Genomic DNA, 24,242 nt, shown 5'->3' with positions numbered 1-24,242 from the left:
TTGGGGAATTAATGGTATTTATAGGTAATGGATATGCTGCTATAACACTGGTAACAACAGTACAGAGAAACAAGGATAAGGTTTGTCTGGATCCTGAGATTTTGTTCTGATAAATCACAAAAAACATTGTAGGCTTCTTAGAGTGATATTCTAAGTTACCGTAAGAATGGGATCCTTTTCAGATGTCTGAGAGACAATGCAAGGCAAAGTAGATTGACTCATGATCACATATATAATGATAGATTACCATAAAGCAGCATTTTCTAACCTTTTATCCATGGAGGAACCCCTACATTAATTTTTAAAATCTTGAGGAAGCCCTACCTATATACAAAAAAGTTAATGGGAGGAGCACAATGCAATTACTGCTAACTTATTATCAAGAAAATGTATGTGTGTGTACCCATCAAGATGGGTAGCCATGTTAGTCTGTCTGCAGCAGTAGAAAAGAGCAAGAGTCCAGTAGCACCTATAAGACTAACAAAATTTGTGGTAGGGTATGAGCTTTCATGAGTCACAGCTCACTTTTTCAGATACCAAAGAAATGAGCTGTGGCTCACAAAAGTTCATACCCTACCACAAATTTTGTTAGTCTTATAGGTGCTACTGGACTCTTGCTCTTTGTGTGTGTGTGTGTGTGTGTGTGTGTGAGTGAGTGAGTGAGTGAGTGAGTGAGTGAGAGGGAGATATTACACACCCTTAATAACCATGATATTTTGAAGATATTTGGTATTTGTCATGATGTTTCGAAGTTTCTATTTATTCCATGATTTCTCACAAAACCTCTGACAATGTCCTGTGGAACCTCAGGGTTCTGCAGAACTCTAGTTGGGAAACACTGCCATAAAGTGAAAGAGAAGATAAGGAGAAGAGAGGAACTATACTTTGTCTGCATCTACAGGCTGGTTGGAGAGGCAGATGCCTCTAGTTACTCACAGGGTTGTTTTCCTCATCACATTTTTACTACTACCAGTGCGCATGTGTTTAAAGTAGAGACAGAAATTTTAGTTTGGCTTTATTAGTAGATGAAGTATAAATTTGTTAAAGCTACTTAGTTTATGTGTGAACTGGGAGCTGAATCCTGTGTAAGTCCACACTAGCTAATTCTGGGACAAGAAAGGGTTCCACAACCTCCATAATGTCAACATGATAAAGGGGCACTGAAATATAATAGACAAATAGTTAATCTGGAAAATTAACAGCAGTATTTTACATCCCCCAAAACAAATTTCATTGTGGCAATTGAACTGTAACATTTTGTTGTTGTTACTATCTTCCTTTTCATGTTGAATTTCCTCATTGAAGAAAGATTCCTGTTTTGGATCATACCTGGCATTCAGTATGTATTATGCAAAACTTCGTTGTTTCTTATCACAGTTTTTCCCCCTAATATATCTCCTAGTCTCCAGCATGGTACTCAAGCCAGATCAAAATTTTCTACATAAGTTCTGCACAAAGTAGATAACTACTTCAAATTCTGAAGTACTAACTTGGCTGAAGATTTTTCCTGACCTCCATCTCAGTAATACAGACCTGGCTTCTGAACTGAATTTCAAAGTTTAAAGCTACACAAAAAACAATCTGCTTCTATCTCAAGCAGTTTGTTTTATTTTGCCTTGTTACTTAGCAAGAAAGAATATTTGACTTCTTAAGTTTACAACAGTTCCTTTTATATTCTTCCCTTATCATGATTAAAACAGAACACTTAAATTTCTGTTTAAGTACTAACATCTAAAGACAGCAAGTTCTGAAATTGAGCTATCCTTCATTTCTCAGTAAGTAAGAAGTACTAAACACAGACCACGTCAGAACTTCCTTATATGACCTTAAAGATACTTAGAGCCAATTGTACTAGTATTAGGCCTCAGTAAAGCTCTAAGAAGTTAGTCCAGAACATTTCCCCTTCTCTACATTAGTATTTTCTTGTCTAGATATTTATAAAAGATGCTCATTTTCACTCTTTTTATAACCCTCTGAAACTGCTATGCAAGGCTAACTAGGCACTGGACCATAAATAATGTAAATAAAAACCTAAATGCCCTAACCTGGATAGCCAAAATGAGTCTGATCTCATTGGATCTCAGAAGCTAAGTGGGATTGACCTTGGTTAGTAATTGGATGGGAGACCTCCAACAAAGACCAGGTTTGCAGAGTCAGGCAAACCACCTCTGTTAGTCTCTTGCCATGAAAATCCCACCAGGGGTCGCCATAAGTCAACTATGACTTGAGGGCAGGATATCATTTTTCAAATACATAAATATGCACATGCAGCTTATAAAGGGATTTTTAAAGGATCTCTTACCTAATAACCTATGTGAGCACTACTGAAGCCAAAAAAACTTACACAGGAGACAAAGTTTCTCTGGTAGGCAAATTTCTTCACACACAGCTAGCAAATTAGCCTGCAGGTTACTTTGGCCCTACATTGAGGGGAGAATGTTCTCTTCAATTGTCAACAATTTCTCTTGTTTTTAAGTTGAAAAAAAACACCAATCTCCCAGAGAAGTTTTATACCCATAACAAAAGTATGGCTCCAGATATTTAAGTATGTTTATACTACAAGATCTGATTTGTCCTGTCACTTAGGTCTGTTGGTGCCATGTTTCCTGGAGACTGAAATTCTGAAGAATGATTTGTATTAACCGTTGATCTTTTATTCTATAAACAAATAACAATTATTCTGTAAACAACCAGCACTGAGATTATTTAAAGCCCTCCAATGGAACTGGTCTTTACACATTTCTACCAATGTGTCACGGGGTTATAAACAATAAACCCACATTTCTTTGAAGATCACGGTCTTTGGCATCTTGATTTGTGTAAAGTCATTGGCTGAAAGGGGAGATCAAATTAAAATGCAGAGTATTACAAATTAAATTCCCTTTCACAGCTCATTCCTATTCATACTTAGAAGTAAAATAGGATTCTTACTGCACATTAAAGACTAGCAAGTTTTTATTCTAATGTAAGTTTTTATGGACTTCATCAGGATTATGTCCATTGGATTCAGTGGGACTTATTCCTAAGTAAGCGTACATAGAACTGCAGTCATAGAAATTAAGTCATATTGAATAAAGGATCTGGTAATGGTTATAATTCTGTGCAGTTACTCAGAAACAAGAACTACTAAACTCAGGAGAACTTACTTTTTAGTAAATATGCATAACACTTTAAAAGAAAGTAAATGATCATTTAGACAGAACAACTACCAAGGGAAATAGACATTACAGAGGTAGAAGAAAGAAAATCAGAAACAAAAGGAATATTGAAACATAGTGTGTTATTTCCAAACAGGAAAATGAACAGAGCATAAAAGGCATTGAACAAATCCAATTAAATCCAATCATGAATGTTTTGAAAAAATGAGTCAGAAAACTGCAGTGTGGACCTGTGAGTCACCAGATACATACAAAAAGGAAAGTTTCAATGAGCTATATGAAAAAGAAAATCAGTATAATTCCAGTTTTGGGTGAAACGTACATTTCATAAAATTACAAAATACAACATCTCTTGGTATTAATTTAGCTTTTCATTATCTCAAGTGCCACCACTAAGAATTTAAAAAAATAAAAATCAGAACTTAATCTGGGAAATTTTCAACAACCATTAAAATTCAAACCACACAGCTGCAGTTCTGGCAGGTTCTATGCTCAAAAAAGATTCTTACAACAGAAATGGGATCCAAGAAGTCTCAGATTAATTGACAGTGTGGGTGGGGAAGAGGACACAAAAGTATATGTTAGGATGCAAGCCTCCATGGGAAGTGATTTGGATATTTACTGGGAGCTGATGGAATGCTGTCACATGACACTAATATGGATTGACCTGCATATGCATATATGGCAGCTTTGTTTGGGAATCAAGATCCTGCTACATCGACTGTGGCAATACACACTTGCCTGGCTGTAATAATACATAATTATGAGCATCACTTCTGCACACTCTCTTCTTGAAAAACTTAAAGTACATACTTAGTTCTTACTGAGGGATTAGTAAATTATGAACGTCGAAAGAAGATACAGGAAGCAGGACAGAGAGGAGGTATTGAACAGTCGCAGAATGAAGAAAAAAGCACTGCTTAGGATGCTCCAAGTCAAGTTATCTCTGACAGTCATTAAAACGTGTAGATTGTAGAAGAGACTAGAACTCCCGTGACAGATCCCCCCCGCCCCCCGCAAAGCAGAAACATGAAGGTGGAAAATACCCTCAAGGGTCATCTAGTCCAACCCCCTGCACAATGTAGGAAATTCACCTCCACCCCCCATGATCTACCTGTATGCGGGCACCCCTGATAACATTCTGCCTTCCACGTAACATTCCCAGTAATGCAAACTAGCGAAGGTTGTTTTTCAAACCACCCAACTCCCCCCTAACCCTTCCTCAAACATGCCTGCACCTTATGGTGGGGCTTCCCCTCACAAAAATACCCCGATTCAGGTCTTGCACGGGGGGTGGGGGGAGACAGACAGACGGCGGCTAAAAATGTACCCTAATGCGTCTGTTTTCATTTAGCCCAGACCCTTGGCAAGCCCTCGGGGTCTCCTCCCACCCAAGGCTGCAACATCGGCTGTGGCGAATCCTTCCCAGCCAGCCTAAGAGCCCACCCTTCGGGAGGGGGGAAAGGGCACGGAGATGCCGCCCCTTCTCAATCCACGCCCCCACCCCAAACTGACGTGACTGGCCAGCCCCTCGGCTATCCTTCCCCTACCTTTTCCGCTTACTCCTAAATCTCGCTTGGGCCGATCCTTCGGCAGGCTGCCTCTCTGGTTTTCCCTCCTCCTCTGCCTCTCTCTCTCCGCTGCTCTCCGGTCGCCTCTTCCATATGGCCGAACCACCCCCACCTCGCTCACTTGGTACCGCTGCCGCTTCCTCCTCACTAGCCTCAGCCGGGGCGTCCAGGCTACAGCCTCCTCTTCCTCACGCAAGCTTCCAAAACACCCACCTTCGGTACTCCGCTTCTGCCCGCTAATTTCTCCCCTCAGCCAGTTCCTGTCAGTCCACCTAAAACACAACGCATGCGCAGCAATGGTGGGGGAACCCTTAGGTGGCGCAGAGAGCTATGGGAACTGTAGTCTCTAAGAATCCCCTGCTCTTCACGTTATGGCCACGTTTTCCTATTCGGTACTGGCCGTTCCTTCACTTGAGATCTCGGCGGACCATTTCCTGCTTCGTTGGCGACCCCTGCAGGCCTCTCACAAAAGTGTAGCATCTCTGTTGGGAAGGGTTGCCACTTCTGAGCAGGGAAATTTCTGGAGATTTTGGCGATGGAGCTTGGGGAGGGGAAGGACTTCAGCGGGGTATAATGCCATAGAGTCTACCGTCTAAAGCAGCCATTTTCTGCAGGCCTGGAGATCGTTGTAATTCCGAGAGATCTCCAGCCGCCCTCCCTGGAGGTTGGCGACTCAACAAATGTGTTCAAATCTCAAGTCCACTGAGGCCGGAACGTGTACCGCTGACATGTCAAGACTTAGCTGCAAAACCTGCACTTACAGCCTGGCCACAATGCTTACCCGAGAGCTGTGCGACCAAGAGCTTTTGCACTAAGGAAGTAATGTAAAATAGAAGAGTCCAGTAGCACCTTTAAGACTAACCAACTTTACTGTAGCATAAATTTTTGAGAACCACAGTTCTCTTTGTCAGATGCATGAAGGGTATGAAGAAACTGGTCAGATATATATAGGTGAGGAGTGGGGAGGAGATGCAATCAGTAGCTTCTGATAATGGGATCAGTTTGCTTCTGATAATGAAATCAGTTACTTCTGATAATAACCATTCATAGTCTCTATTCAATCCAAGTCTGACTGAGTCAAATTTACATATGAATTCCAATTCAGCAGCTTCCCACTGGATTTTGTTTTTGAAAGGTTTCTGTTGAACTATGGTGACCTTTAAGTCCTTGATGGAGTGTCCTGGTAGATTGAAGTGTTCTCCCACTGGTTTCTGGATGTTGCCATTTCTACTGTCAGATTTTTGTCCATTTATTCTTTTGCGCAGAGGTTGGCTGGTTTGTCCAATGTACAGAGCAGATGGACATTGTTGGCACATGAGGGCATATATCACGTTGGAGGATGAGCAGCTGTAAGAGCCTGCGATAGCATAGTTGACGCCATTGCAGTCCTAGGCAGAGTTACTCCTGTCCAGCCTAAGCTCACTGAAGTTGATGGACTAAGAGTAAAGTAATTTAGAGTGGTGTAACTCTGCTTAGGATAGCACGGGTAGTCTTCTAAGGACAGTTTGGAACCTCAACAAGGCAACCACCTCACTCTTTGTAAACTAAGCACTGTTCAAGAACAAGGGGCACCCCCAGTGACTTGCAGGTTCTTGCTCTACAAAGAACTGTGTGGCTGTGCTCAGCCTCAGTGGTAGTCTAACCTGTGCAGTTTTTACAGCAAGTTTATAGACTACTCTGTGTGTGAGCTCTTTGTGGCTGATAAAAACAAAGGTATCACCTTAAAATACAAGCTAGACTGTCATACTTCCTGCAGGCCATAATTTCATTTAAAAGCCCAAGCTTGCTTTGCTGGAGTCAGGGTTCACTGCAAATCTCATCGTTCACATTTGCAAGAACATGCACAGACACAGATAAAGGAAAAAATCAAAAACGATCCCAAGGATTTGGTGGACAATTTATTTATTTAACTTCATTTATACCCCAAAATTCTCCCTATTGGGGACTCAAAAGTGTAAGCACTTATATTGTTTTATCTTATGCTAACAACCACCTTGTGAGGTAGATTAGGCTGATTATGTGACTGGTCCAAGGTCCCTGACTCACAAGCAAGTTTCCAGGGCAAACGGGGGATTCAAACCTGGGTCTCCAAGATCCTAGACTGATGCTCTAACCAATACACCATGCTGGCAGTTAAAAGAGGAACCAGACCCATCTCTAGGTTCTTTCAGTTGCAAGAATTTCCATGGTTTTCCTCAGGGCTGGTCTAGGTTTTCCTCAGCAATGAAGGAAGTTTACACTCCTCTTTATACACAAAATTCCCAAATACACACTGAGGTTGTAGTTTAGTTTCAGCCATACTACAGTGATCATAGATTTAGTAACAAAACCAATACAGAAAATTTCCATCTCATTTTTCTTATGCTGCCTTTCCACCCAGTTCAGGGTCCTCAAGACAGCAAACACTGAAAATGCAAATACTGTATAGATTTATATTCTTTTTGGCACTCTCTCATACAGCACAACTTGCAAGAGGCTACTTTTTAGGATGGTTCAAATCCAAGTCTAAGGCAGAGATTTAAAATAAAATAAATCATAATAAAATAAAAAAATCAGACAATTTTGAGCGATTCAATGGAATAGTGCTGAGCACAATTTAGTAGAAAAGCAGGATTTAAAAAAAAAATCTAAATTCAGAGAATAGTACAGGTTGTGCCATATCTTCCTTTACATAAATTTAAAAGAGTAATACTTTGTCTTGTTCTGGTAGATTCATATTGCTTAGTCCTGCATATTCTACAGTTTTCTTTGGCTACCACAAAACCTGTATTCCATATAGGGCCAATCTGACAAAATAAAAACAATTAAATCTGTACACATTTCCACATGAATCACACTTAATAGAAAGCATGACAGACATGGGACTATCAGTAAGCCAGTCCAACAAGGATATACAAGATAATATTGTCCTACATAGTTGAAGAGTCCCCAACTATGCTGAAATGCTAAGTTTGTAAATTAAAAAGAACACCCACTAAGACATCTGATGAGGACTGAGAGTATGCATTTATAGCAGCATCGTTTTATTATTAGACAGTGCCTGCCACCTGTTGTTTTCCTAAGCGCTGCATTTAAAATCGCACACTTTAAATATCTGCTGCCCAAGCCACTGATTAAACATTGCATTCCTAATAGTAAAATAGTTCCCTATATTTTTTCTTTATGCAAACAGAAGTTCCCTGTGTTTTTTAAAAAATATGACCTGTCTCCTAAACAATAATTCTTATGGTTATGAACATATTATTTGTAGTCAGTGTTAGATGCCGTCTTGCAAAACCAGGCACTTCAAACAGGCATCTTAAAACCAGGCACTTCAAACCAGGATACTTAAATAATTTTAATCTTCTATTTCCTCATAGATTATGTGAATGAATTAAATGCCTGTCTTTTTTGCACCGGAATTCTGAAAAGGAAACTAAACCCAGCTTCTCTCTAATTTTAGTACAGCTCATTTTAAGCTAACAATAGCTTTATATCTTTAAATTACTTAATCTCTGCCTTTTTATAGCCACCAACACATGGCACAGGGAGTAAAACAATAGCACCATACAGGTTTATACAAGTTTCCAGTTTTGTACAACTACTGGAATTACAAATTGCGATCGTATTTATTTTCTGACAGGGATGTGAAACGGAAAAACTGCAATCATGATGCAACTATTAGCCTTAAATGAACTGCATAATAAAAGGTTATGGGTGACCTCGTGATTTTTCAGAACTGTCAAATAAACATTCCAAAAGCATCTTAGACTATTTTCATCTCGAATGATCCAAGAAACAATTCATACATTTTAAAAAATGCTTTATTATCCTTTACGCGCACACACTCCAATAAAACCCTAATTCAAAGAGTAAGCTCCATTTTCACACCCATCTTGCTCTGATATTGGGTCAGCATTGGGTAGACCTCTTCTTTCAGGAATCTTGTCACCTGTCACACAGGAGAGGTAAGGAAAATGTTAGAACAATAATTTGGCTTCAGTCTAACCTTTTCCAATTCAAGTAAACAATAAGAGCTGAAGGAGGAAACAGGCAAGAGTAAATAAGCTTGAAAGGTTTTAGAACAGCACAGCAACCTCATGAGCTCAAAAGCCTTTTCTCTCCTCCTCACCTGTTGGGAAGCACGCCCAGTAAAGGATGTGGGTTCAAGGAGGGCTTCCAGCTGCTCATGGATAGGGCTGAAGTAAGGATCAGCACGGATACGAGCAATGAGATCGTTGTCACCTCCTTCTTGTTTTACAACAGCAGCTGCTTGCTGGGACAGGACACGTATCTTCTCGTGACAATCCTAAGGTAAAGAGAAGCGACTCTCTCATAAGCCAGGAAATATACTAAACCTGCTGACCAAGGAGCATGCAGGGGCCATGGGGGGTCTCATCACAAGGATACTGCATTTAACTATGCATGACAGAACCACTGCAGAGGCTGGATGCTCTCTACAACATGTTGCTCTGAGAGAGGCAGCAAATCCCTGATTTTTTTCTGAGGCTCTTCTGATACTGTACGGAATATTTTTAATACCTTACCTGTCCATTAAAAAACTCTAATCATTAGGCATGGCAATCATTTTATACAACTCTAACATATAACAAGTCCAAAAGTAAAGAATTTTTTTCCAGATATGACTGATCGATTCACTTATATCTAGAAAAAACAGTTCAGATACAGAATATTCCTAGGGACAAGCCATCCCTTTTGACTTTCCTCTTGGAATGAATAACAATCTCAAGGATCTTCAAGCAAGCAAGCCTTTATTGGCAAATATTCTCAAGGATCTTCAGTCCCCACGTGCACCAGAAAAGCAGGCATATAAATGCCTAAATAAATAAATAAATATCAAACAGATAGTCTGGTGTCTCTCAGTTGGTCTGCAATCATCCATATTATAGAGTCAGAATGGATGGTCCGCAGTAAGGATCAACTGTTTTGTTTTACCTGGTTAGAAACCCAGGGACGGGGGACGGGGGCTTTCTAGTTTGTGTCACCTTTTGTCTAAAAGCATATGATACTGAAGCCGGGGGCATGATAGAGGTCTGTTGAATTATGCATGGTGTAGAGAAAGCTTAGAGAGAACTTTTTCTCCTTTCATATTAGTAAAGCTTGGATATAGTCTGTGAAACTGACTGACAAATTCAGGAAAACAAAAGTATACAATGCATAGTTAAGGGGGACAAAATCATGGAAGATGGATCAACAGATATTAGCCATCTCTGAGTAAATAAATCCTTCATGTTCAGAGGCAACCCAGAGAATTTTCAGGATGGGGAGGCGGGCAAAAGTGGGGGGGAGGGGGTACTGCATTCAAGCCCTCCTTGTAGGCTTTCAGTGGTCAGTCACCTATGGAAAAAAATGCTGGACTAAATGGTTTTTAGTCTGATCCAGCAAGGTCTATTCTTGTTTTTTAATCAGTCCCGAGAGGGCAGGGAATTGTTTTCTATCATCCAGCTTAAATTTTAAAAAGGAGGGAAAGGAAAAACAGCATAGAGCAAAAAGCACAGGTGTGAATTTAGTAAAGAATCACAGCTGCTTAAAGAATCTTAATCAATGCTGATTTTAAAGAGGTATTTGCAAATGCGTAATTCTTTTGCCCTGTAATTACTGTTACTTGTAAGAGACAGCCACAGTTAAATGTTCATTAATTGCCTTGTTTTGATAACAACATTACCATTAACAGTATAACAAATAAAAGCATCCATACATTCTTGGGTTGATTAACAGAACAATGAGAAATGCCTCCTACAGACAATCTTTTCTCTGACTTTACAGTACGAAAAAAACCAAAAATGCACAATAATATGAGCAACTGTATGCTCTAGAAAATTAATTGTCCAAGAAACTGGCTTCAAAATCTTTTTATAATTATTCTTGAGTTAAGTATCTTGAGGAACCTCAGTATGTACATACCTGGCGATTGCCCCCAGCTTTCACCATAGCCATGATAATATTTTCAGTGGACATGAAAGGCAACTCCTGTTGAATACGTCTTGCAATCACCTAAAGCAATAAAAAAAATAACATACTATTAGGCAAGAAATGTCCTCTGTCCATTCAATATTTATCCAAATTTTGCACTATCATAAGGCTTCTTCCTAACATCATTCAGAAATCAATTTAGTATCAACATGCCTTGAAAGCTTCTGCAGATATAATAACTGAATATGTAAATGATTTTTGTTTAAAATGCCCTCTATAATGATACTGACCACCTACACAGAAATGATAGGGGAACTTTGTTTATAGACATATACAGTGTAATATTATAATGGAAGGTACAGCAAATTTTGCTTCTTTGCAGTGAGCTCAGCATCACCAAATATGCATCACCCTTGCCTTGCAAGTAATAGATTCAGTACTTCAGTAATCTATCTTTGCCTTTCTTGTCACGTTTCACATAGAGGGCCTGCCCTTTTTAAAAATGCACATATATGACAATCTACATTCAAATGCATTGGAAGAACTGCCAAACTGCAGTTTAGGGAAATGGAATCTTCACCTCAAAGTGTTACAAGAATAATATTCAGGTAGGACTCCCCCTCCCCACATGCAGAACAGTTTGCATCTTCATTGACTAACAAACTGTAGTTTCTTTACCAGATTTTAGACAAGAAGAACGGAGGCCTTCAATGCTCTGGCCTCATTCTGGCCAGAAGATCTATTTTATACATTTCCACCCTTCGACTTAATTTCTAGAGCCTTTTGGAAGGCTCTCTCTTTGGATAATTGTTCTTTGAGTTTGGACACCATTTGATAATACATCAACCATGGGATGTTTTTTCCTTGAGCATGAATTTCTTGCCATGTTTTTATATTTCCTTGCTTATCCATCATGTATTCATAGTTTACATGATCTATTTTATTTCTTGTGGTAGCATCATAAGAGGCATCTACTGGTAATGTCAATGGCGAAGTTTTCAGACATACAGCGCAATCCTATGAAGAGCTACTCCAGTCTAAGCCCATTGACTTCAATGGGCTTAGGCTGGGGTAACTCTCCATAGGATTGCACTGTTAATCTATTTCTGCATTGGAACCATTTTCTTAATGGTCCATCCCTCAGAATGTAGATACCATCGTACTTTTGAATAGTTTTTAATGATTTCTTAATCCATAAGTAACTGTGAATTCCTTCCTTAGTATCTGTTGTCTCCATCTTTATGTCTTCTCTTCGATTTATGTAAGAAGATTTAATTGTATATGGCCAAAGGCCGTCACAATACAGAGTTAAGAACAGTAAAAGTAGGAATTTATCATACAAGCATAAAATAGAGTTATTAAAATAACAAAAATAAAATACAATTAAGCTAGAACCTTAATAAATCCAATTGATTTATGATTCAATTTGATATCCAAACTAATGTAGCTGCTTGGCAGTATAGTTTGATATTTGGTATCACCAACCCATCTCGTCTTTTTACATCTTGTAATGTTTTAAATCTTATTCTACATGAGGGCCTCCCACCCTATGTTCCTCCACAGCAACTTCGCTCATCTGAACAGGGTCTCCTGCAGGTGCCACCCTGCACATGGGAAAAACCAACAGCAGTCCATACACAGGCTTTCTCTGTGGCGGCGCCTACCCTGTGAACTGGCCTGCCTGAGAAGGTCAGGAGAGCCCCCACTCTCCTAGCTTTCTGCAAATGATGCAAAACCAAATTATTCAAAAAGGCCTTTGTATTGTAGGGAGGGGCTCTCAGATGCTTCACTACTGAGTTAAGGACCATAGACTTCACCATTCACAGGTATCCTTACATACTACCTGTTGTCTTAAATACGTGATCCTATGAGCTACTTGTGCTTCATGTGGTCTAATGTCAGCCCTAGAATTGCTTATGTTCCATTTTAGTATTTCTTCAACTCTGTACTGGATTTTTACTAATGCTATGTCTTTGAAAAATTGTGTTTATTTACCCTATGGCAATGTTTTATGGAAATGTCCTTGACACTGACTGTACTAATCTCACATCGTGTAATCTGCCTTGAGTCTCAGTGAGAAAGGCAGACTATAAATGACACAAATAAATACAAAAATATTCTCAGTTTCAGTTCCATACAAAGTGATGTATCATTTTCTGCCACTTCTTTAAAAACTTTTCATCTATATGGATGGCAGCATTTGAAACAAGAAATTCAATTTTGGTAACATATTCGTTTTAACAGCAGAGATTCTCCTTAACCATGAAATAGTCTTCATTATTTTCCAACTTTGCAGATCTTCAATAATGTTTATCCAAACATTTTGGTAATTATCTTTATATAAATTATCATTTTGTCCCGTTTTATTTATTCCCAAGTATTTGACCAGTTTTCTAGTAATAACAACACAGTCTGTAATAATGCAGTCTGTTATTTTTTCTATCTCCTCTTCTTCATCTCTAGTTGTCGATAATAACATTATCTTAGTCTTCTTTGTATTCAATTTATATCTATCGATTTATTTCCTTGGTTTCTGATTGGCCTTGCTCTACACATCTTTCTTCAGACATCTGTGTGTTAAGCACTTTCTCAAAAGAGTCAGTTTTATTAACCCTCATCAATGGGGGTATGCAATCTGAGATTCATGAACCTGCAAAATAGCCAGATTTACGCCAACCCAGAATCCCAGACTGGACCGAGGGAACCAAACTGTGATGTGCTGGGAGAAAAAGCAGGCAGCCAGCGGAACAGTCAGAGAGTGAGTGAAAAGCTGGTGGTGCAAAGTGGAGGCAAGCTTTGTTCCGCAGTGGAGAGTGGTACGAGGCTGGCGGTGGATAGGAAGCAGCAGTCAGAGTGGATGGATTCCCATCCTGCTCCTCCACCCTCACTTGAGCTCCAAAAGAGCCCTTCAAGGCGCTGCTGGCCAGCTTTTAAACTTTGCAGCTCCAGCAAGCACCACCCCCTTGCTTCAGTTTGGGAGAATTCTCTGGGTTGACATTGGGGGTTTTCTAGTTTGATATCGGAATTCTCTAGTTTGATATAGGTTCCCTTGCTGTAGTTTGGTTCTGTTGGGTTTTACTGGTTCAGCTTGCATTGGGAGTGGGACTTGCATCTGGGACTGGCTTTTGGGACTTCACCCTTTGGAAAAGGGCTTGAGACCCCTAGAAAAGACTGGGGAGAGCCATTCTACAGAATATCATCTTTTCCATGATCAGAAAGGACTCTCACAGATAAGCTCAATTATTCTTTTCTTTTTTTCCATTTATACCTGCGTACATCATACTACTACAAAAACCGCAAGCACACATTACTAGCCACCCAATCTAATATCTGGCATTCCACAAGGGCCACTTGCTAGTGAAACCCCCAACATACTTTACTCCAGCTGCTGACTCCATATTACGAACTAGCCCCTTAATCTTGCTGGTCTATGCTGGTGGTCTGTTCAGGGGTGACAGCATTCCTACCTCCCACTACATCTCTGCAGCCACCATTAATCAGACAACAGATAAAAATGAGATCATTCTAAGATCCTTTTTTCAACCCAGTGCTGGAATGGAGTAGGGCGGGAACTGTTTGGGATAGTTGCTTTTAAACTAGCTTTCTACATTTAGGGAGCCCCTTCCACACACCCTTATCTATATTCATGAGGATATTAAGGAGTGCACACGCTCAGTTCATCTGAACTGCTGGCCAGGCCTTTTAGTCTTCACTATTTGCCTGTGCTAACGAAAAAGTATACCCAGCACTCTCCAGTAACTATCTCTTTGAGGGAATTTTTTTGCCATTAGTGGTCTTTCCAGTGAGGAATTCTCTAATAAACTTCTAAGGAACTCCAGGGTCTCCTGGAACTAAGTTTGAAAGCCATTGCAAACATATCCTCTGATTTTACCACTTCTTACCTTGGGGTACACCACAAGACCTTCAGAAATATTCTGCAAGGTACTAAGTATTATATCAGCAGTAAGGAAGGCCTCAGCTAAGGCCACACGCCTGTGGAAAAACAGGAAAAAGAAGTACTAGGATAAAAAAATATAGCAGTCTCATAGAAAGGGATGTTTTAAACAGTTCAATAACGATTAATTTCACCATCATTTATGGCTTGCTATCCTTGATTCCCACATAGGGTTTTGGAATGAAATTTGTTGGGTTTAGCCTCCAGGTATTGGGCTCTGCAGTGGTGGCCTTGTGCAGGTATCAGAAATAGTATCTTCAATGTCAAAATGTCAATTTCAATAAATCAAGACTCTCTGAATTCTATGTCCAGTGTTAGAAGTCAGGGATTTACCTGTTTGCACTATCATCCAAAGTGCGTTCAAACCACTGCACAGAAGCTGTTTGGAGGGGATCCAGGACTAGAGTCATAAGGTGGCGAGCTAAACTGCAACAACGTTCTGAACGCATGGGATTCCGTTTGTAAGGCATGGCACTCGAACCTGTACACAGGAAAGGGTATGCAAGAGTGAACTAACACAGTAAAGAGTGTTAATATGGCATGCCTTTCTCAAGAAATTAAAAAATACAAGCAAGAGACCTGCAAGGACTTGCAGGGGGCATCTCATTTCCCCCTTCCAATATTTCCTCTTTTTCTTTCCTGAAAGCCCCATAACCTTTCCCCTTTTCCTGCTTTTTCTCTCTCTGCCACCCACCACACAACTTACCTTTATCTGCTCCCTTGTCTTCAGCTTCTCCTACTTCTTTCTCCCAGCAGTCTCTACTCCAAAGAACAATGGCCAAGTTGCATGGTGTCAGCTGTGGGGCCAGGCCCAGGTGCCTGATGGGGAACCCACAAGGTCTCGCGGAGGCCACCCTATTTTCTTCTTATCACCTTCCCCACACAATTTCCTCCCCTGCCCCTTCTTGGCAACCCCCATATCCTCAGCTATTTATTTAGTTAATTTATACCCCATTTTTTCCACAAGGGGGATCCAAAACAGCTCATGTCATTCTTCTCCATTTTATTCTCAGAACAACTCTGTGAGCAGGACTGGACTGGGAATGAAAATCTCTGGCTTTAAGTATCCTCAGATTTGGCTGAGTTGAGAATTAGATATATTGATGAGGATGATACTCCTCCACAAAACATTATAATCCTGAACAGGCAATAGGAGTTGCATGCAAAAATGTTTTAAATGGTGAGATTTTTGCTGCTATGGCATTGTTACTAGTTTTTAAAAAACCCTCAAACTGTTTTTAAATCTTTAAACTACTTGGAAAATACAGCTTCTGATGGTTATTGTGGGTTTTCCGGGCTGTATTGCCGTCGTCTTGGCATTGTAGTTCCTGACGTTTCGCCAGCAGCTGTGGCTGGCATCTTCAGAGGTGTAGCACCAAAAGACAGAGATCTCTCAGTGTTACAGTGTGGAAAAGATGTTGGCAGGTCATTTATATCTACTCAGGAGGGGTGGGGTTGAGCTGAGTCATCCTGTAAGAGTTTCCCAGGGTGTGGAATGCTAATGGAGGAAGGCTTCACTGTATCCTGAGGAGGTTCTTTTGCATATGGATTGGTGCTTGATGTGCTAATCTTCTCTGCAGGGCTATTGTCGGGTATAGAGTGTTTTGTTAGCCTGGTGTTTTTCAGAACTGGAAACCATGCTCTGTTCATTCTTAAGGTTTCTTCTTTCCTGTTGAACTTTTGCTTATGCTTGTGAATTTCAATGGCTTCCCTGTGCAGTCTGACAAAGTAGTTGGAAGTGTTGTCCAGTATTTTGGTGTCGTGGAATAAGATACAGTGCCCTGTTTGAGTTAGGCTATGTTCAGCCACTGCTGATTTTTCAGGTTGTCCAAGTCTGCAGTGTCTTTCATATTCTTTTATTCTTGTCTGGATGCTACACTTTGTGGTCCCGATGTAAACTTGTCCACAGCTGCAGGGTATACGGTATACTCCTGCAGAGGTGAGGGGGTCTCTACTGTCTTTTGCTGATCGTAGCATCTGTTGTATTTTTCGGGTGGGTCTGAATACTGCTTGAAGGTTATGCTTTTTCATAAGCTTTCCCATCTGATCAGTAATTCCTTTGATATATGGCAAAAACACTTTTCCTGTAGGAGCATAAGCAAAACTTCAACAGGAAAGAAGAAACCTTAAGAATGAACAGAGCATGGTTTCCAGTTCTGAAAAACACCAGGCTAACAAAACACTCTATACCCGACAATAGCCCTGCAGAGAAGATTAGCACATCAAGCACCAATCCAAATGCAAAAGAACCTCCTCAGGATACACTGAAGCCTCCCGCCATTAGCATTCCACACCCTGGGAAACTCTTACAGGATGACTCAGCTCAACCCCACCCCTCCTGAGTAGATATAAATGACCTGCCAACATCTTTTCCACACTGTGACACTGACAGATCTCTGTCTTTTGGTGCTACACCTCTGAAGATGCCAGCCACAGCTGCTGGCGAAACGTCAGGAACTACAATGCCAAGACCACGGCAATACAGCCTGGAAAACCCACAACAACCATCGTTCTCCGGCCGTGAAAGCCTTCGACAATACATAAATACAGCTTCTGTTAAAGAGTACTGAGGGACTTACTTTCTCCAGAAACTAAAGGATACAAATTAATTGGCCTATTAGCTCAATTCAAAACAGGTTGAATAAGCTTAATTATGGTTCAGCATGAGGTCTGAGCTGATAAGCCGTAGTTATGACTGGCCAGCAATCTAGAATCAGAAACCAGAGTTTTATGTTATGGAGACAGGAATGAACTTAATGAGGCTGGATGTTAAGAAAATGGGAAACAAAAGCAAGTGCACATCTCCAAATCATGGTCTCTCTGCCTGCTGTACATTTGGGAGTTCGAGGTATGGTTAGAAAATGAGCCACTGACTATCTTAAAGTAACATATTTTACAGCTACTTTTAGATGGCTATTACATCAACAGCTTTAAGACATTTAACAAGTTCAGTTGTGTTTCAGTGGACGTTTGTAGGGCTCTTCTATGCCCAAGACTTTTACATTAAAAACATGTGATGTGGATTTATCTAAAATCTCAGAGATGATCAATTGCCAGTTTTATGTCACTTGTAAAGATTTTCAGTAAAAGGAAGATGGACTTAAAAGGTGGGTAACATCTCAAACAATGTTAAAGAAAAGGGCAGGATGACTGGCAAATAATTTAAAGAAAAATGAAAGCAGAGTCAAATCCTGTTTCCGTACTTGTTACTTACCTATTTGTTCTTTCTCAAACGGTTCCTCTATTTCTTTGAGGTTTGCCAGAAGGCGGATATCGGTACAGATCTAGAGAAAACCAACGAGCATCAAGTTCACACACTGATCCAAACAGTATTAGCATTCATCAGTAATTAGAAACATAAATGGATCCCTTGTATGCAACAATTCCCATTAATTTCAATGGAAGGAGCCAATGTGCGCACACAAAGAAATGCAAGTGTGGACTGAATGGGGATAACATTCTGTGCAGAACAACTGTAACATTACAGCTCATGTACCAGGAACAGTCTCTGGAGGAGGGTTTAAACCATGTTCCAAGACTCAGTTCAACCACCATGTTAGTTCAGTGGCACCTTAAAAAACCAACAAGATTTTCAGAGCATTAGCTTTCGAGAGTCAGAGCTCCCTTCTTCAGACACCATCTTGTTGGTTTCTAAGGTGCCACTGGACTAAAATCCTGGGTTCTACTGCAGACCAGCAGAGTTACCCACTTAAGTACCTACAATTGCCATGTACATTAAACAACTGCAGCCTATAACCAGTATAGGTAACAAGTAACAGCTAACTTTTTTTTTCTATAAAACGTTTTTCAAAGCACGTATATGCCCAGGCTTCTATAATAATCTTATATAAGTGAAAGCGAAGCAGAGTTACGTTGTTGAATAAATGGAACATCCTGCCCCCCCGTTACAGGGCACCAATCCTAGGACCTAAAGGACTGCTTCCCCCACACTGCCTGAATGTTGAGATCTGCATCAGATGACTTGATGCTTGTCCAACTTTTCTGAAGTACGATAAATAGCCATTAGGGACTGGGCCTTGTCTATTATGGCAACAATGACATAAAACTCTCTTCCAACTGTTACTTGTATGGAGCATTCTTTTTTAAATTTTAGATGCCAAATAAAGATGTTCTTATCCTCCCAGGCTACTGGCCATAGCTGCACGTGTTATTGCAAGAGTGCCAAGTGGGACTCATATAACACCTGTACTATGTCAGCTACATTGGTTGCCAGTGGAGCACTGGATCAGATTCAAGCTTCTGGTGTTAACTTACAAAGCCCTACACAGACTGGGAGCAGTTTATCTGCGGGACCTCCTCTCCCTATATATTCCCTGGAGGACGCTCTGATCAGGAGAGAAACTGGTGGTCCTTGGCCCCAAGGAGGCCCACCTAGCCTCAACCAGAGCCAGGGCTTTCTCGGTCCTGGCTCTGATCTGGTGGAACTCTCTGTCTATGGAGACCAGGGCCCGGCCAGATTTCTTATCCTTTCGCCAGGTTTGTAAGACAGAGATGTTCCATTAGGCATATGGTTGAGGCTGGGCCAGGCCTCTGCCAGCCTGGTAGGGAGGGAAAAGAACGATATGAACCCTCCCAATTAGGCTGTCCATCATCCTGTTTCCACATTGGTTGATTTAAATGTTTTAAATTGTTTTTATGGAAATGTAATAATTATTGTGGCTTTTAAATCTAAAATAATAAAATAAATAAATAAAAATTTTAATATGACTTGGTCTTTACTGTGTTTGTATCAATTAGTTAAATATCTTTCTAAAGATTTGCCCCTATTTTAAACTTTATTTTGCATTCCTTTTTGCTGCTAGGCATTTTAGCTCTATATTTTTATTTTTTTTTATTTAAGCTCTATATTTTTAATGATGCTGTTCTCATGATTGTTTTGGTAAATCTGTATAATTTCCTGGCTTTTGTGAACCATCTCAAGAACTCCCCCCACCTTCCATATAGTGGTTTGTAAGTGTAAATAAATAAAAAATCCTGAGGAGAAAGACACTAACAAAAAGCAGGAAAAGTTTGCTTACTGGACATATAATGGATACTTATTAGAGATACTAAGCATGATAATACTTTTAATGGAAATGCTAATAATAAAGTTTATTTATTTAGGCATTAATAGCATTCTTTTCTCCTCTCATGGACTCAAAGCAGCTTATAAAACCCCAGAAATATATTAATTTTGAAAAGCAAAGAAAAACAAGTGCATGCAGCACTTAAGTCTACAATTGTACTACCAATGCTGCCAGGGCTTTTTTTCTGGGAAAAGAGGTGCTGGAACTCGGTGCGCTGCCCTCAGAGAAAATGGTCACATGGTTGGTGGCCCCGCCCCCTGATCTCCAGACAGAGGCGAGTTTAGATTGCCCTCTGCGCGGAGGGCAATCTAAACTCTCCTCTGTCTGGAGATCAGGGGGCGGGGCCACCAGCCATGAGACCATTTCCAAGAGGTTCCGGAACTCCGTTCCCCCACGTTCCTGCTGAAAAAAAGGGCTGAATGCTGCTACAAGTTGGGCTAGCATGTGACCTGGGATTTTGACTTGCAAGATTTCCCACTGAGCTTACTGTCACTTTCTGTCCATCTGTAATCAATAAAATTGGGATCTCTCCACCCTAGACAAAAATGTGCTAAATAATAAAAAAGCAAAAACTTGCTAGCAAGCATTCTACACAAGAACATTTACCCTTAGCCTGCATGTATCTAGAGCAGTGGCATGTGTGGTCAAACAATTCAGGTTAGCAACCCTAGGGCTTTTTTGGCTGTACTTTTGAGTATGAAGCTTGAAGTAGGCCCTACCTTATGTACAGATGCCCCTAGACTAGCCAGAACAGACAGGACTTCGATATCCACCTTGCGACTGTACGTCTGTCCTGTGACAATATAAGCTCTGGAACAAAACATACATATAAAAGCATCATGAAGTTCAAAAGGGTATTCAAGCACTGCATGAGTATCACGCAGCATTAACTGGCTCCTTGACCCAATGCCTTAGCCATACTATCTTTAAACCATCTAGAGAAATGATACGTATATAATTTGGGTTAGCATGCAGTGGGGTGGCAGAGAAAATGGAAGCCAGAGCAAGGCTGAGAAGCAGAATGAGGACCAAGATGAAAGGAGTTCCTGCAAAGCCCACCACAAAGCAGATGCTGTAGAGCAACACTCTCTCCTAATAGACCCCAATGGTTAGCTCGAGCAGCAGGAACATTAATTGCACAGTAGAATTCCAATTTACACACAAGGTCATAGAACAGCTCACTTCCCAACTGTCCCATTTAGGACACTGAGCACTGTCTACAACAATGGTGTAGTTTGTTTTGGGTTGTTTTCTTACATACCGCTTAAATCCTGCCTTTGCAGTCACCAGCCTGTCTAGCTCCTCCACCTCAGGGGAAAAACAGACAAGAACCTCAGAAGGCAGCAAGTGAAGTGTGAATAAGGACCGCACCCCAAACAAATTCCCTTTTTCTTCAGCACTGTGCCCAACAAACATGTTGCTAAGCTAAGCACCATCTTGTCCTGTAACTCCCTTTGATGTACTGTCTTTCAGGTATTATAGTTTTTAATAGAATCCATGCAAATTTAATCTCATCACAAACCCTGTGCCGTGACCCTCAAAGTAATTGCAATTTAAACTGGACTTCTTTGCTGGGAATACTTACTTTGTCATGATTTCCTTCAAAGAGCTGCAAGAAGCTGGCCTGGGTGCCAGTGGTGCCTTTCACACCCCGAAACCTCAACTCATCTCGTGCTCGCTCAAAATTGTGCAGGTCCATGCACAGATCCTGGATCCATAGGGAACAACGTTTACCCACAGTGGTTAACTGTGCAGGCCTAAAAGCACCGGACAAAATGCAATTCAAGGACATGTCCTCACAGTCTTCATACATGCTATCACAAAATGATTTTCCTTATTGCTATGAAAGCACTTTTATCATACCTTCTTTCAGAATCTCCACAAAAAAAGTGGTTAGCAGTACAAACTTTTTAGTTTAGAGACAAGAAGGCTAAGAGGGGGAATGATAGAGGTAAAGTTATGCATGTTGTGGAGAAAGTGGGTAGAGAGAATTTTTTCTCCTTCTCCTATAATGCTAAAACATGTGGACACCCAATGAAGTTGATGGACAATAGGTACAGGACAGACAACAGGAAGCAATTCTTTACTCAACAAGTAATTAAACTGTGGAATTCACTGCCAGTGGGGGTAGTGATGGCCATGAGAATAGAAGGCTTTAAAAGGGGGTTAGGCAGATTCATAGAGGAAAGGTTCATCAAGACGGACGAATGAATGGTCTGATCCAGAGCAGGACTTTTCTTATGTAGCCCGATGCAGAGATATTCAGTCTACACCCAGATGTCAATGGGTTTAAACTGGAATAACTCTGCATGAGATTGAATTGTAAGTCACTTACTCTCAGAGGAAGGCAAAGTCTGATCTACTACCTCTGTAGGTATAGTTGTGTTCAGTGCAATGCCAAATACAACTGCATCGGAGTGAGTGAGCTAGGTTGTAATCTTGCTTACTTTTGCTACTTTCTGTCCAGTTTGACAATCCCGTTATGGCTGTAAGTACATTTTCTAACTAACATGGCTTGAACAGAAGTTCCAAATGACCAACAAACCACAAAATTATGTTTTTATTCAAAAAGGAGTTGCGCAGGTAGGTCAAAGACATCATATCAAATGTATAAGAAAATTCTGCTTTTAAAAAAACGGAGTCTCATTGGGTTGCTCTGAATATGAGAGAATTGGTGCTAGAGAGAGGAGGAGATTAACCCTTTCCTCCCATTCTATTTCCCTAATTTAAATCACTGTCGAAAACTGGCAGTTAGCCAGGGAGGAGGGGGTAAGAGAGAGCTGAAGATACTGCAAAGCCCAAAGACATAGAAGAATCTTATTTGTCACATAGGGTTTAGTTGAGCCCTAAACTATACAGGAACAGAGGAAATAAATCTTAGTTCACAACCAGGTTCTAATCCTCCGAGTGATTTAACACACCATCATCTCAGAAATTATTTACAAAGTAATACCATCTTATTTGACATGGTAATCTGTTCACGCCTAGAAATCCATTTCTCCAACCCTAACAGTGTTAATTTCACTAAGCCTCCTTAGTGCAAAGCCCAGAGGCCAAGAAATTACTTGTGCAAGTAACAAAACATGTCCTTTAAGAAAAAAAATTATTTCATCTATGAATTAATATAGCACATAGAATCTTTTGTTTCAGTTCTCAGAACTAGTACTGCAGAGTAAAACTGCCAAGTCCAGTTGTACAGAAACAACACTTAAAAATTACTTTTACACATCTATGGAAAAATTTGATGCTGCCTGGCAATCATATGCTAATCTGTGCCTTTTGTTGCAGACTCACCAGTCAAAATTTCAAGTGCCACTTTAGTCATTAAATATATTCCAGAAATAGGAAAAGCGATGCCTTTTTAATTACACTTTGCTCTCCTTGACTGAGAACAACTGTTTTAGGGAGCAACTAGCATTAAGTACTCAGGTGCTATTTCAGTGAAATAGTGTTTTCTTCACCAAATGTGTGTTTAGATGTCATCCACATTTTATATCTGGGAAACCTGAAGATTAGAGTACACAGGTATTTAAAGACATAGCTCCATATGCATTTAAAGATATAGGTATGTTATCAGCTGCTGCATAACTGCTTCAGGAAATAATACCAGTGTACAGCAGTCATGTTTGCCATGTAAAGTGTGCTGGTTTCCTAGATGAACATAAAATGCAGAGAAAAAGCATGCATGTTAAGGGTCGAAATAAAGTGTGCTAGATTTCTCTGTTCTAGAATAAATTATCATCCCTCCAAAAACGCTACAAGAATATAAATATAAGCCCCACTTTTCTCAAGTTTTATCTATTCAGGGGCAAAGTGGATGATACTCGTGTCGTGCATCAGCATGTTCTATAAAAAACCACCACCTCATTTTGAAGCTTAGAAACATACACTTTTTTAAAACAGTACAATATGAATTCTGCTTGTTTGAACAGAGAAAAAAGATGGCACAAGAATTCATGGTTCAAGAATCAACAAATATAATTCTCTCAAATACACCTTAATTAAAACTTCAGGAGATTAACACCATACCTAGTACTTAGAATAATTAGAATTGCTTATACTCTGTTTCAGCATTTCTTCAACTCTGTATGGATTTCTGCTGTCTTAAATATTTGCAAATTTTCGTTTGTTCCCTATTACATTGTTTATTGAAATGTCTTTGAAACTGACTGTACTGACTCACACTGTGTAATCTGCCTTGAGTCTCAATGAAAAAGGTGGACTATAGATAACGTAAATAAATAAATAAATAAAAACAGTAAAAATCAAGAATGAAGATACTGCATTGTAAAACATGCCACTTATTAATTTCAATTGATCTTTCCCATGGCATCAGTAATTTGTTTCAAAGCCACTCATACATTAGATGGGTAAGTTATGGAACATGTTGTATATTCTTGATAGAAAAGCATATAATCCTCTTGGATTCAAGAAAATAGTTTTACAGTGACATAAAAGTTAGGTACAAATAAGTTATGAACTGTTTATGAGGATGGGGAAGCTGAAGAGCTATCATATTTCCTTTGTTGCCAGCAGCACAATTTGAAGATGGTTTTCT

The 24,242-nt window shown here is 40.0% G+C and overlaps 2 protein-coding genes across 7 annotated transcripts in view; both read right to left on the bottom strand.

Annotated features, from left to right (window-relative positions):
• SGSM3 (small G protein signaling modulator 3) overlaps nucleotides 1-5,011 on the bottom strand; it is a 36,411-nt gene extending 31,400 nt beyond the window's left edge. For 2 of the 6 annotated variants that reach the window (XM_054988801.1, XM_054988803.1), the window contains exon 1: nucleotides 4,851-4,986. The gene's annotated coding sequence lies outside the window, so the exon portion shown is untranslated. Of the gene's footprint in view, nucleotides 1-4,708; nucleotides 4,828-4,850 lie in introns of those variants that run through there. The other 4 variants (XM_054988804.1, XM_054988805.1, XM_054988802.1 and 1 more) reach the window with 3 other exon arrangements.
• Nucleotides 5,012-8,514: 3,503 nt separating this feature from the next.
• ADSL (adenylosuccinate lyase) overlaps nucleotides 8,515-24,242 on the bottom strand; it is a 28,790-nt gene continuing 13,062 nt past the window's right edge. Inside the window, exons 5-13 of the mRNA XM_054988568.1 lie at nucleotides 21,270-21,441; nucleotides 20,946-20,992; nucleotides 20,404-20,494; nucleotides 17,812-17,881; nucleotides 14,931-15,078; nucleotides 14,545-14,635; nucleotides 10,634-10,723; nucleotides 8,841-9,017; nucleotides 8,515-8,660 (exon numbers count right to left, since the gene is read on the bottom strand). Coding sequence (XP_054844543.1) covers nucleotides 8,574-8,660; nucleotides 8,841-9,017; nucleotides 10,634-10,723; nucleotides 14,545-14,635; nucleotides 14,931-15,078; nucleotides 17,812-17,881; nucleotides 20,404-20,494; nucleotides 20,946-20,992; nucleotides 21,270-21,441 — 973 coding nt within the window. The 3' untranslated portion in view covers nucleotides 8,515-8,573. The remainder of the gene's footprint in view (nucleotides 8,661-8,840; nucleotides 9,018-10,633; nucleotides 10,724-14,544; nucleotides 14,636-14,930; nucleotides 15,079-17,811; nucleotides 17,882-20,403; nucleotides 20,495-20,945; nucleotides 20,993-21,269; nucleotides 21,442-24,242) is intronic.

The sequence above is a fragment of the Eublepharis macularius genome, chromosome 9, assembly GCF_028583425.1.
Source record: "Eublepharis macularius isolate TG4126 chromosome 9, MPM_Emac_v1.0, whole genome shotgun sequence".
In the NCBI taxonomy this organism is placed as follows: Eukaryota; Metazoa; Chordata; class Lepidosauria; order Squamata; family Eublepharidae; genus Eublepharis; species Eublepharis macularius.
This window is presented reverse-complemented; position numbering and strand designations above follow the sequence as displayed.